General features: G+C 44.3%; 1 protein-coding gene and 1 pseudogene across 1 annotated transcript in view; both read left to right on the top strand.

Annotated features, from left to right (window-relative positions):
• The window catches only part of LOC139230206 (nuclear factor 7, brain-like), a 926603-nt pseudogene that overhangs the window by 77790 nt on the left and 834403 nt on the right, over positions 1–14410 (top strand).
• The window catches only part of LOC139230588 (class I histocompatibility antigen, F10 alpha chain-like), an 85705-nt gene that overhangs the window by 34085 nt on the left and 37210 nt on the right, over positions 1–14410 (top strand). The window contains exons 3-6 of the mRNA XM_070862413.1: positions 6133–6393; positions 10692–10967; positions 11265–11531; positions 12422–12520. Coding sequence (XP_070718514.1) covers positions 6133–6393; positions 10692–10967; positions 11265–11531; positions 12422–12520 — 903 coding nt within the window. The remainder of the gene's footprint in view (positions 1–6132; positions 6394–10691; positions 10968–11264; positions 11532–12421; positions 12521–14410) is intronic.

Raw genomic sequence — 14410 nt, 5'->3', positions numbered from 1 at the left:
GAACTAGAATTGCATCTCAGCTGCTCGTTCTCCTGGTTCCACACACTGAAAACAAAGACATTGAAATGACATATGAGTTACCAGCTGCCACTCTGAGTTCTCTCCTAGCTGTAGGGACAGGAGTCCGGCAGTGAGTCCCAGACCACTCCCTTTTTTCCCTATATATTTCCGCCTCCCTATTCAAACCTATTTTCTGGACTACATCCACCCCATATCTGAATAGGGTATTCCATGCTGCAGCAATCTTTGATGGTAAAAATAGTCTATGCGGACAAATGAACTTTGGTGGGGCTGTGAAGCGAATGCAAGTGGACTGGTCGCTCATTGAACAACAAGTCTGATTTTACTCTTCTTTGACTTCAGTGGAAAGGATAATAAGAACATAAGAACATAAGAAACAGGAGCAGGCATAGGCCATACGGCTGCTCAAGCCTGCTCCGCCATTTAATACGATTATGGCTGATTCGATCATGGACTCAGGTCCACTTCCCTGCCCGCTCTCCAAAAGCCCTTATTCCCTTATCGTTTAAGAAACTGTCTATCTCTGTCTTAAATTTATTCAATGACCTAGCTTCCACAGCTCTCTGAGGCAGCGAATTCCACAGATTTACAACCCTCTGAGGGAAGAATTTCCTCCTTATCTCAGTTTTAAATGGGCGCCCCTTATTCTAAGTCTATGCCCCTAGTTCTATTCTCCCCTATCAGTGGAAACATCCTCTCTGCATCAACCTTGTCAAGCCCCCTCATAATCTTGTACGTTTCGATAAGATCATCTTTCATTCTTCTGAACTCCAATGAGTAGATGCCCAAACTACTCAACCTTTCCTCATAATACGAACACCTCATCTCCAGAATCAGCTAAGTGAACCTTCTCCAAACTGTCTTCAAAGCAAGTATATCCTTTCATAAATATGGAAACCAAAACTGTACACAGTAGTCTAGGTGTGGCCTCACCAATACCCCGTATAACTGTAGCAAGACGTCCCTGCTTTTATACTCCATCCCCTTTGCAATAAAGGCCAAAATACCATTGGCCTTCCTGATCACTGGCAGTAACTGCATACTAACCTTTTGTGTTTCATGCACCAGGACACCCAGGTCCCGCTGTACTGCAGCATTTTGCAATTTTTCTACAGTTGCTCTACGATTTTTTTCTGCCAAAGTGCATAACCTCACACTTTCCAACATTATACACCATTTGCCAAATTTGTTCCCACTCACTTAGCCTGTCTATGTGCTTTTGCAGGTTTTTTGTGTCCTCCTCACACATTGCTTTTCCTCCCATCTTTGTATCATCAGCAAACTTGGCTACGTTACACTTGGTCCCTTCATCCACATCGTTAATATAGATTGTAAATAGTTGGGGTCCCAGCACTGATCCACGCAGCACCCCACTAGTTACTGATTGCCAACCCAAGAATGAACCAAATATCCCGACTCTCTGTTTTCTGTTAGCCAATCCTCTATCCATGCTAATATATTACCCCCTATCCCGTGAACTATTATCTTCTGCAGTAATCTTTTATGTGGCTCCTTGTCAAATGCCTTCTGGAAGTCCAAATACACCACATCCACTGGTCCCCCTTTATCCACCCTGAAGGTTACATTCTCAAAGGATTCAAGCAAATTTGTCAAACATGACTTCCCCTTCACAAATCCATGCTGACTCTACCTGACTGAATTATGCTTTTCCAATGTCCTGCTACTACTTCTTTAATAATGGATGCCAACATAATCACACAAAGCATTTACCGCTCATTTCAAACTCCGGCTTCAGCTCAATTCCAACGTCGAATCTCTGTGTTCACAGATCAGACAAAATGGACCAATTTACAGTGTTACCGTCAGGGAAAAAGCTGGGGTAGTAGGTCGGCCACCCAGTTTGGTGAAAAGGAACTTGGATGGGGTGTAAAATTGGCGGCTGGACCTCTATTAAGAGCTTTCCGCTCAGCGGTGACAGTAGAATTTATCCCCAAAAAATCTCTGACGGTGTAGATTTTCAGATTAGCGCAACATTGTAGAAACAGGCCGTGATGTATTTTGAAGTGGAACAGTCTCTGGAATTGGTGACTAATACAGGCTGCCAGTTTGACGCCTGGGAGGAAAGTTGAAAATCTACCTCATCATAGCTTCAAGGAAAACAACAAATGCTCATCAAACATTCACAATTGTGCGTGTGGTGCTGAACCACAGAGGTGGGGATGGTTCCATGTTTCATCCCTGCACAATGCTGATTGAGATGAGTTCAGTTGGGCGGTTGTGTTTGTGTCACCATTCGCCCCACCGTATCTGGCCTCCGGCACTGCAGCAAAACCAGCCAAGGATATCCACTGCTGATCATTGTAGAATTTCCCTCGCTGGAAAGTGCCTGTGTGTGGAGAATGCATGTGGACAGTTTTCCTGGACTTTTCCCCCTAAAGACCAATAATGCGCAAACCACAACTACCCTAGATGAGGAATGGCCACTGTTGCAAGATATTCAGTTATTGAGGTTATATTCGAGTTGGAATGTAAACATGCTCATTGATTAATTGTGTCAGGTAGAAAATAGACAGCACATCTTTCTCACTTTTACCTGTCCTTCCTGATGGTGTCTATTAACACCGGGATAGGGTTCCAAGTTCTGTAGGGGCTTCGAGTAATCGCATTTTCCCTACAACTTTTCCCATGATTGTCTTCACCACACACATGCACAATTCTCTGAAGGGGAGACTGTAGAGCAGCCAAGAAATAGGAAGCATGGCTCAGGAAATCTGAGGCCAACTGTAATGCTGCTAATACCAGCGGACTGGGAGTAGATCACTTGGCACACACAAGGGATGGATTCTGCATGGCTTAGCACCATAATTCTGGGTGCACGTCCTCACTAAATCACCACAGAAGCCACAGGGCAGACATAGGACTAATTACTTAAAGGTTGTAATTTACAAATCAGATGAGCTGATGTAATTCTAGAATTCAGCAAAATTCTAAAGGGACAAAGTGTGTTAAAAAGACAAGCCTGAAGGCTCTGTGCCTCAATGCAAGGAATATTCGCAATAAGGTGGACAAATGAACTGCGCAGGCACCTATTAACGAATGTGATATAATTGGGATTACGGAGACATGGCTCCACGGTGATCAAGGCTAGGAACTCAACATCCATGGGTATTCAACATTCAAGAAGGATAGACAGAAAAGAAAAGGAGGTGGGGTAGTGTTGCTGGTTAAAAAGGAAGTTAACGCAATAGTAAGGAAGGATATTAGCTTGGATGATGTGGAATCTATATGGGTAGAGCTGTGGAATAGCAAAGGGCAGAAAATGCTAGTGGGTGATATGTACAGACCACCAAACAGTAGTAGTGAAGTTGGGGACAGCATCAAACAAGAAATTAGGGATGCGTGCAATAAAGGTACAGCAGTCATCATGGATGACTTTAATCTATATATAAATTGGGCTAACCAAACTGGTAGTAATACGGTGGAGGAGGATTTCCTGGAGTGTATTAGGGATTGTTTTCGAGACCAATATGTCGAGGAACCAACTAGAGGTCTGGCCAACCTAGACTGGGTGATGTGTAATGAGAAAGGACTAATTAGCAAACTTGTTGTGCGAGGCCCCTTGGGGAAGAGTGACCATAATATGGTAGCATTCTTTATTAAGCTGGAAAGTGACACAGTTAATTCAGAGACTAGGATCCTGAACTTAAGGAAAGGTAACTTCGATGGTATGAAATGTGAATTAGCGAGAATAGATTGGTGAATGATACTTAAAGGGTTGATGGTGGATAGGCAATGGCAGACATTTAAAGATCACATGGATGAACTTCAACAATTGTAAATCCCTGTCTGGAGTAAAAATAAAACGGGGAATGTGGTTCAACCGTGGCTAACAAGGGAAATTAGGGATAGTCTTAAATCCAAGGAAGAGACATATAAATTGGCCAGAAAAAGCAGCAAACCTGAGGACTTGGAGAATTTTATAACTCAGCAAAGGAGGACAAAGGGTTTTATTAGGAGGGGGGAAATAGAGAAGGAGAGGAAGCTAGCTGGGAACATAAAAACTGACTGCAAAAGCTTCTATCGAAATGTGAAGAAAAAATGATTAGTGAAGACAAACGTGGGACCCTTGCAGTCAGAATCAGGTGAATTTATAATGGGGAACAAAGAAATGACAGACCAATTGAATAGATACTTTGGTACTGTCTTCACGAAGGAAGACACAAATAACCTTTCTGGAAATACTAGGGGACCAAGGGTCGAGCGAGAATGTGGAATTGAAAGAAATCCTTATTAGTCAGGAAATTGCGTAGGGGAACGTGATGGGATTGAAGGCTGATAAATCGCCAGGGCCTGATAGTCTGCATCACAGAGTACTTAAGGAAGTGGCCCTGGAAATAGTGGATGCATTGGTAATCATTTTCCAACAGTCTATCAACTCTGCATTAGTTCCTATGGACCGGAGGGTAGCTAATATAACACCACTTTTTTAAAAAGGAGGGAGAAAGTAAACGGGGAATTATAGACCAGTTAGCCTGACATCGGTAGTGGGGAAAATGTTGGAATCAATTATTAAAGATGAAATAGCAGCGCATTTGGAAAGCAGTGACAGGATCGGTCCAAGTCAGCATTGATTTATGAAAGGGAAATCATGCTTGACAAATCTTCTAGAATTTTTTGAGGATGCAACTAATAGAGTGGACAAGGGAGAACCAGTGGATGTGGTGTATTTGGACTTTCAAAAGGCTTTTGACAAAGTCCCACACAAGAGATTAGTGTGCAAAATTAAAGTACATAGTATTGGAGGTAATGTTATGACATGGATAGAGAATTGGTTGGCAGACAGTAGGCAGAGAGTCGGGATAAATGGCTCCTTTTCAGAATGGCAGGCAATGACTAGTGGGGTGTCACAGGTTTCAGTGCTGGGACTCCAGCTATTTACAATATACGCCAATGATTTAGATTAAAGAATTGAATGTAATATCTCCAAGTTTGCAGATGATACCAAGCTGGGTGACGGTGTGAGCTGTGAGGAGGATACTAAGAGGCTGCAGGGTGACTTGGACAGATTAGATGAGTGGGCAAATGCATGGCAGATGCAGTTTAATGTGGATAAATGGGAGGTTATCCACTTTGGTGGCAAAAACAGGAAGACAGAATATTATCTGAATGGCGACAGATTAGGAAAAGGGGAGCTGCAATGAGATCTGGGTGTCATGGTACATCAGTCATTGAAAGTTGGCATACAGGTACAGCAGGCAGTGAAGAAGACAAATGGCATGTTGGCCTTCATAGCTAGGGGATTTGAGTATAGGAGCAGGGAGGTCTTGCTGCAGTTGTACAAGGCCTTGGTGAGGCCTCACCTGAAATATTGTGTTCAGTTTTGGTCTCCTAATCTGAGGAAGGACGTTCTTGCTATTGAGGGAGTGCAGCGAAGGTTCACCAGACTGATTTCCATGGTGGCAGGCCTGACATGTGAGAAGAGACTGGAGCGACTGGGCCTATAATCATTGGAGTTTTGAAGAATGAGAGGGGATCTCATAAAAACATAAAATTCTGACAGGATTGGACAGGTTAGAGGCAGGAAGAATGTTCCCGGTACTGGGGAAGTCAAGAACCAGGGGTCACAATCTAAGGATAAGGGGTAGACCATTTAGGACAGAGATGAGGAGAAATTGCTTCACTCAGAGTTGTTAACCTGTGGAATTCTCGACCGCAGAAAGTTGTTGAGTCCAGTTCGTTAGATATATTCAAGAGGGAGTTAGATATGGGATCAAGGGGTATGGAGAGACAGCAGGAAAGAGGTACTGAGGTGCATGATCAGCCATAATCTTATTGAATGGTGGTGCAGGCTCGAAGGGCAGAATGGCCGACTCCTGCACCTATTTTCTATGTTTCTTTGTTTCTATGTAATTTATTCGAACCATCACTTTTTTCTCTTTTTTTTGAAAATGGGAGTATTCTTGTAAATGGGTATGATTTGCTAATGAGGCTAATTTTGCCTTCTCTTCAATGGTTTAACATGGGCATTATGGCAATGTAGCCAGTGGTCTTGCATTTTTGCCAATAACTTATTATTTGCCAAGTTTTCAGCAAACTGACATTTCTAATATTTGATATGCCAAAGATGGTGATTTTTAAATTATATCCTAGAGTCTCACTCTCTGCTATATTACTACACCCTGAACCATGGGAGTGCTGATCTCCCGGAGTATATTTTTATGGAGCTTCTAGATGGCTGTGAGACAACTTATTACGACAAAAATATGAAAACAACTGTTCCAAGACAGCGATGGATGGCGGAAGCATTTGACAAGAGTTATTGGGACAAATACACAATCACTCAAGCGGGTTTCCATGGTCTCATCAAGGGGCAGGTTGATGGATGGCTGCGGCAGAACAACCAAACATCAAGTGAGTGGATTCATTTTAATGAATGCAGCAAACGATTGGTTCATTTAAACTTGGGGGAAGAGTGTAAAATCAGGGATATCGGTCTATTATACCTTCAATAGAAAGGAACATCAGGCGAAGTGTATCATGGGAAAATAATAGGAAATCGACCATTTTACACCATCTCTGGAAGGAGACATTAACCCCAATGAATGATATTGGTAATACTGGAGTTGAAATTCAATGTGGGTTGGGTGTAAATAGACAGTAGCAGCGAGGCCGCCCTTTATACATGCTGCCGGATTGTCCTTTCCATTCACTTCACAGCAATATGTGCTGGGGTGTATAAAATGGGGATATTCGCTCCTGCCGTTTAGCAATCGGATGCAGTTATTTGCACTACGAAAATGATCTGATTGGTTCTCCATTATCACATGACCTGATTGCTGATTGTGTCCTTGGAGGATAAGCCATACCCAGAAGTTTCTCTGGAGTGTGTAATTGGATCCACCCAGCTCAAGTTCTCAGTGACTTTGCAAAGTGTAATTCGAGCCATTCTGACTTCAGAACCCAGAGAGGATAGAACTGCACCAAGTCAGCAAAAACCTCCCATGTTCCTGACCTGACACAGCCCAATTGCGTGCCTGTCCAACTGAAGTCCCTGACACCAGCCCAATTGCATGCCTCTGCCATCCATAGTCCCTGGCCCCAACCCAAGTGCATGCCTCCGCCAGCCGTAGTCTCTGACTCCGACCCAAGTACATACCTCCCCCAGCCGTAGTCCCTGACACAGCCCAAGTACATACCTCCCCCAGCCATAATCTCTGGCCCAGGCCCAAGTGCATACCTCCCCCAGCCATAGTCTCTGGCCCCGGCCCAATTACATACCTCCCCCAGCCATCGTCCCTGATACAGCCCAAGTACATACCTCCCCCAGCCATATTCTCTGGCCCCGGCCCAAGTACATACCTCCCCCAGCCATAGTCCCTGATACAGCCCAAGTACATACCTCCCCCAGCCATAGTCTCTGGCCCCGGCCCAAGGACATACCTCCCCCAGCCGTAGTCTCTGGCCCCGGCCCAAGTGCATACCTCCCCCAGCCTTAGTCCCTGACACAGCCCAAGTACATACCTCCCCCAGCCATAGTCTCTGGCCCCGGCCCAAGTACATACCTCCCCCAGCCGTAGTCTCTGTCTCCGATCCAAGTACATACCTCCCCCAGCCATAGTCCCTGATACAGCACAATACATACCTCCCCCAGCCATAGTCTCTGGCCCCAGCCCAAGTACATACCTCCCCCAGCCATAGTCTCTGGCCCCGGCCCAAGTGCATACCTCCCCCAGCCGTAGTCTCTGACTCCGACCCAAGTACATACCTCCTCCAGCCGTAGTCTCTGGCCCCGGCCCAAGTGCATACCTCCCCCAGCCGTAGTCCCTGACACAGCCCAAGTGCATGCCTGCGCAGCCCAAGTCCCTGACCCCAGCCCAAGTGCTGTCTCCCCCAGCCCAAGTCCTTAACTCCAGCCCACGTGCATATCTCCCCCAGCCGAAGTCCTTAACTCCAGCCCAAGTGTATGCCTCCCCCAGCCGAAGTCCCTGGCTGCAATCAAAGTGCATGCCGCCCCCAGCCGAAGTCCCTGACACAACCCAAGTGCATCCCTCCTCCCAAGCCCAAGTTCATGCCTCCCCCAGCCCAAGTTTCTTACAACTCCAGGCCAGGTTCATGCCCCGCCCCATCCCCGCTGAGGAGGCTGTGCATGCGCGAGAGGCGTCGGGGCGTGGTCCACAGGATGCAGGCATTGAAAAAACACAGTGCAAATATTCAGTGTTAGCAATCATGCTGAAGTTGAATTTCACTTTTATCATCAGGTAAAATATGGGCGCCTGTGAATCAGTTGCCGCTTTACACCTCGATCGATTTTCTGAAAATCGGACTTGGTGTAAAGTGAGGGCTCAATTCTCTCTTGGCCATATTTCTCCGGGTGAACTATTGGGGGAATTTTTAACTCTTCAGGCAAAAATATAAAGCGGTCAATATCGTTCTACACCTCGCTGGGATTCCCTATCCATTGGGCAAGGTGTAAAACAGGCCACTGATCCGATATTTCCCATTTTACAACATGGCCACAATTTAAAATCCTCCCCTCCCCCCGATTATTGGTAATATTACTTTTAATGAATGATATTAGTAATACATTTATTGAATGACTTTGAAAATGTCACAGAATGTGAATTATATCGGCAATATTATGTTTACTGAATTGTATAGTCAATATTACATAGAAGGATTTGTATTCATATTATAAGAACATAAGAAATAGAAATATGAGCTGGCCATACGGCCCCTTCAATGTAATATTGACTATAGAATTCAATAAATACAATACTGCTGATATGATTCACATTCTGTGATATTTTGACAGTCATTCAATAAATGTATTGCACTTGTTGGATGATATTGGTGAGCACCTATATAATATGTAATTGAAGTATGTGATTTTTTGGTTCCAGTGCCGTCTTATATCCAACAGGTGGTTTATCAGAAAGGTTAACTGCACAGGCGGCAGTTTTCTATCCAATAGGACCTCAATGGACATGAAAATCTGGCTGTGTGTAAAATGGGCGGCCGATCCAATATCGCCAATTTTACACTCTCACCCAACGACAAAATTACCCCATGGAGTCAAGTCATGTTGGAGGATGGGAAATGCTGGCCTACGCTGTGGAACCATAATTCAGTCCCCAATTTAATGTCATGACTTCTGGCATGTATTCTGGCGGCATAGGCTAATGTTCTGGCATGTTATTTATAGTTTAGTAACAAAAGTACTCGAGCATTGTAAATGTGATAAGTAGGGTTGTTTGACACATCCGATGTTTCCAGCAGTCCAGGCTGAAGAGTTGGACAATAAAAAACTGAAGCATTACAGTGCCACCACTGGAGGGAGGGTGCAATTGCAGCCTGCTAACTACATCAGCATCTCCCATCGTAAATGTTGGCATATACAATCATTGTATAATACAGCACAGAAAGAGGCCATTCGGCCCATCATGCCTGTGCCGGATCTTTGAAAGAGCTATTCAATTAGACCCTATCCCCTGCCCTTTACCCATCGCTCTGCAAAATGTTCCCCTTCAAGTATTTATCCAATTCCCTTCTGAAAGTCACTATTGAATCTGCTTCCAGCGCACTTTCAGGCAATAAATTCCAGATCACAACATGTTGCATAAAAAAATCTCCTCATGTCGCCTCTGGTTCTTTTCAAATTATCTTAAATCTCTGTACTCTGGTTACCGATCTCTCTACCACAGGAAACAGTTTCTCCTTATTCACTCTATCCAAGTCCTTCATGATTTTGTACATGAATTCACTTGCATTGATAATGGCACAACATTGTTTATCAATGTGACAAAATGAAGTAAGGTTGTGTGGACAGGCTGTACATAAAATGTCTAACATAATATAAATAGCCACATTTATTCAATTTGGGAAGCAGAGAAATAGAATTGGGTAGGGTACAGCAGTTTCTCTACGAAAGGCAAGGTAAAAGTTCAACAGTGCGACCACGGGTGGGAGGAATTACAGCATGACCAGCTTACCATGGCAGCTTCAACATAAAAGTGACATAAGAATTGATAAAGGGAAATGTTCACAGATATGTAACAGAAATATGACAACAGGAAGGATGCATTTGTGGACAGGAAATGCACAGAGAAGTATTATTTTTGAATTTTCTACTGAATTTCCTGTGGGGTTGCATATGTGAGGGGTAATTTTAACTTTTCGCTACAGTGTAAAATGAGTGATACTGGATCTGTCAACCATTACACAATCCGCCTAATCTTCCCTTCCATTGGGGCAATAGTGAATTGGCAGTCCACTTTACATATTTGAAAAATGGGTAGCGTGTAAACGAGCTTCTGATCCGCTCTGAGTGCATTTTGCACGACCGGCAAAGACCAATTTCACCCCATCTGTTTTTTTATTCATAAGAGCATAACATATAACATCAGGGACACAAAGAGGACTTTGGTTAGCACACTTCTAGGATGTTGCATGCAGTCCTGAGCATTTATCATAGCAAGAATATGAGCAGGCAGCTGCAGTTTAACTTTGGTGCCAATTGCTCTCTTTCTGTGCTGTAAATTCTATTTCCCTGTGCGCTGATGCTTGTTTCAGATACGAAATTCCATTTCTAATCTTAGTTATGGAAAGAGTGACTGAATATGAAGTGAATAGAAAGTAGCTGAAATTCTCGGACTTGGTATGAATAGATGCGATAATTATGCAGTTATTAATGGGTTGAATTACTGTTCTAGGTACTCACTACATTCAAGGACTGTTTGGCTGTGAGCTGAATGATGCCAATCCTAGTGGAGGGGTTCTGAAATTGGCTTATGATGGAAGATTCGCTTTCAGTTTTGATAAAGACACATTGGTTTGGACTGTACACGATTCAGTAGCTCAGACCTTCAAAGCAAAATGGGATAAGGAAACAAAGATGAACCGTTATTTCAAGAGCTTGATAGAAAAGGACTGTGTGGATTTATGGAGGACATACTATTCAATTGGCAACGTATCACTAACCAGAAAAGGTAATGTCAGAACAAGCATAGATGTAAAGTGGACGGCCAATTCACTATGGCCCCAATGGAAGGGACGATTGGGCGAATTGTGTAATGGGTGACAAATTTTGTGTTTGCCGATCGTGTACAATGGGTGATATTGGATCAGCTTCCATTACACACCTCACTCCATTCTTCTATAACTGGTGGCCGATCCAATATCGCCCGTTTTACACTCAGGACAACTGTTTCAATTATCCCCTTGATTTTTTTGTGAAATTTGCGACTTTCATTGAAGTTGAAAATAACTGTCATTCTATCATGCAGTTTCCCCCGAGGTCTCAGTTATTGCCAGGGCTGGTGATCGTTGGTTTCTCCACTGCATTGTGATTGGATTTTACCCGCAGTCCATCAATGTGACCTGGTTGAAGAATGGAGAACATGCCCCTGAGACCAAATCTACTGGAGTATTACCTAATGAAGATGGGACGTATCAGCTAACGACAAGCCTTGAATTTGATCCGTATGATGGGAAACAATACTCCTGTCATATTGAGCACAGCAGCTTGCCGGGTGGGAAGACTGTTTCCTGGGGTAAGGATATGAGCAGCAACACTGAACAATCCATCAATAATCACAAACATTCCATACAGGGAGAGAGCAGAAAGAGGTCAATTAAATGAATGACCAAGCCAACTTGCACATGACATCCCTGAATTTTCAAACCCCACAAAATAAGTCTAGAAATTGATACAGCAGACTTTTTGCTATCCATAAAAATTATCAGCGTTTAACAATTTAATTTAAATGTAAACTTTACTGTCGATGATTTGGTTAATTACAATTCTCATGAGCTGCTACCTTGCACCTTGAGGTGCCTCCCATCACACAGACCTGTTGGAACGGTCGGAGGATCGATCCCCCAGCCCTGGGAGCTGGTATAGCGGGCATCATCGATTCAACTGCCACTACTTACCCCTCATATTGCCCCTTTCACCAGACCCGCAGACACAGGCTCTGCCACTTACCTACCTGGCTCCCCTCACTCAGCGATCCAGGGGTGGTTGTGGGGGAGGGGACAGCTTGCTTTCCCCCTGCCTCGCTGGGCACCACGACCCCTTTCCATTGGCCTCCTAGTAGCACATTCATATCGCTGGCCCAGCCCCGATCACTCAGGAAACCATGCTTCACTCATCACAGCCATTGATTCTCCCCCCGCCCCTCCCCCAGTTACATTTACAGCCTTCCATCTCTCGTTGACCAGAACCTCCGGTTATTCACAAAAAGTGAACTTTGTGGCTTTAAAGGAACCTGGCTCCACATTAGTGAAATAAAACATTGTGCGCTATATGGTGTGTAAACTCATACATTTAAAACAGCGCATCATCCCACTGAGCATGAGCAGGGCCTTAGATTCCCACTGATTATATTTAAAACTGTCAAGCCGCACATATAGTTTTTCGACCTTTGCTGCTATTTTTCAGAAGGGAAAGACAAGCATGTGGGGCTGATTGTCATGTGTGGACTGGTATCGCTGGCTTTCGTTATAGTTTTAATCTGTATGTGGAGGAGAAAACGGAGAGGTAAGGACAGGGAATAATGTTATGGTCTTGTGTATAAAAGTATTGCACATAGGCTTTGCAGAAAATATGTTGGCCTGCCCCAGGATTATATTTCAATGCCAATGATCTGTTATATTAAAAAAATCCATTTATGTAACGCCTTTCTCGGTCTCGGGACGTCCCAAAGCGCTTTACATCCAACGATGCACCGTGTATTCACTGTTGCAATTTGGAAACGCGGCAGCCAACGTGCGCACTACAAGTTGCCACAACCAGCAATGTCGTAATGAGCAGATAACCTGTTTTAGTGATTTTGATTTAGGGATAAATATTGGCCAGGACACGGAGCAACTCCCCTTAAGCTTCTATGAAATAGTGCTATTGGATATTTTACGTCCACCTGAGAGGACAGACGGTTTAACGTCTTATCCGAAAACCGCACCTCTGTCAAATTAACGTACATGTTGAATTCTGTAATACGGGCTTGTTCTGTCCACCTTTTTCTCCTGACAACTATTGGTTCCCAGCCCTTGTGTACCTGGTCTGAGGAGCCGCACTTCATGTGTGTTACACTAGACATGGAGGTCCTGTGTTCATAGAGCCGCCCTTTTCTGCAGCTGATTCTATTGTAAGGGGAATAGATAGGCGTTTCTGCGGCCGCAACCGAGACTCCAGGATGGTATGTTGCCTCCCTGGTGCAAGGGTCAAGGATGTCTCGGAGCGGGTGCAGGACATTCTGAAAAGGGAGGGTGAACAGCCAGTTGTTGTGGTGCACATTGGTACCAACGATATAGGTTAAAAAAAAAGGGATGAGGTCCTATGAGACGAATTTAAGGAGCTAGGAGCTAAATTAAAAAGTAGGACCTCAAAATAGTAATCTCGAGATTGCTACCAGTGCCACGTGCTAGTCAGAGTAGGAATCGCAGGATAGCTCAGATTAATACATGGCTTGAGCAGTGATGCAGCAGGGAGGGATTCAAATTCCTGGGGCATTGGAACCGGTTCTGGGGAGGTGGGACCAGTACAAACCAGACAGTCTGCACCTGGGCAGGACCGGAACCAATGTCCGAGGGGGAGTGTTTGCTAGTGCTGTTGGGGAGGAGTTAAACAAATATGGCAGGGGGATGGGAACCAATGCAGGGAGATAGAGGGAAATAAATTGGAGACAGAGACAAAAGACAGAAAGGAGATGAGTAAAAGTGGAGGGCAGAGAAACCCAAGGCAAAAAACAAAAAGGGCCACTGTACAGCAAAATTCCAAAGGGTCAAAGTGCAATAAAAAGGCAAGCCTGAAAGCTCGGTGCCTCAATGCGAGGAGTATTCGGAACGCAGGAGAGGGCTCTGCGCTAGTTAGAGTGGGTGGGAGCGCAGATGAACAGGACCCCAAGAAAGAATGCAAAAGGTAGGAGGTAACAGAGCAGAGTAGCACCGGGGTAAGTGTAAACCACAAGGTGATAGGAAGGCGAAATATGTATGAATAAAAAGGGGCTGCAGGAGGGGTCAAAACTAAAAATCATGGTTTAAAAACTAGTATTAAAACACTCTACCTAAACGCACGCAGCATTCGAAAAAAAGGAAATGAGTTGACGGCACAAATCATTACAAATGGGTATGATTTGGTGGCCATTACAGAAACGTGGTTGCAGGGTGACCAAGACTGGGAATTAAACATACAAGGGTGTCTGACAATTCGGAAAGATAGACAAGAAGGGAAAGGAGGTGGGGTAGCTCCGTTAATAAAGGATGATATCAGGGCAGTTGTGAGAGACGATATTGGCTCTAATGAACAAAACGTTGAATCATTGTGGGTGGAGATTATCGATAGTAAGGGGAAAAAGTCACAGGTGGGTGTAGTTTATAGGCCCCCAAATAATAACTTCACAGTGGGGCGGACAATAATCAAGGGAATAAT

This window comes from Pristiophorus japonicus, chromosome 19 (assembly GCF_044704955.1).
Source record: "Pristiophorus japonicus isolate sPriJap1 chromosome 19, sPriJap1.hap1, whole genome shotgun sequence".
Lineage (NCBI taxonomy): Eukaryota > Metazoa > Chordata > Chondrichthyes > Pristiophoridae > Pristiophorus > Pristiophorus japonicus.
The sequence above is the reverse complement of the archived record's forward strand: the minus strand, read 5'-3'. Positions and strand labels throughout refer to the sequence as shown.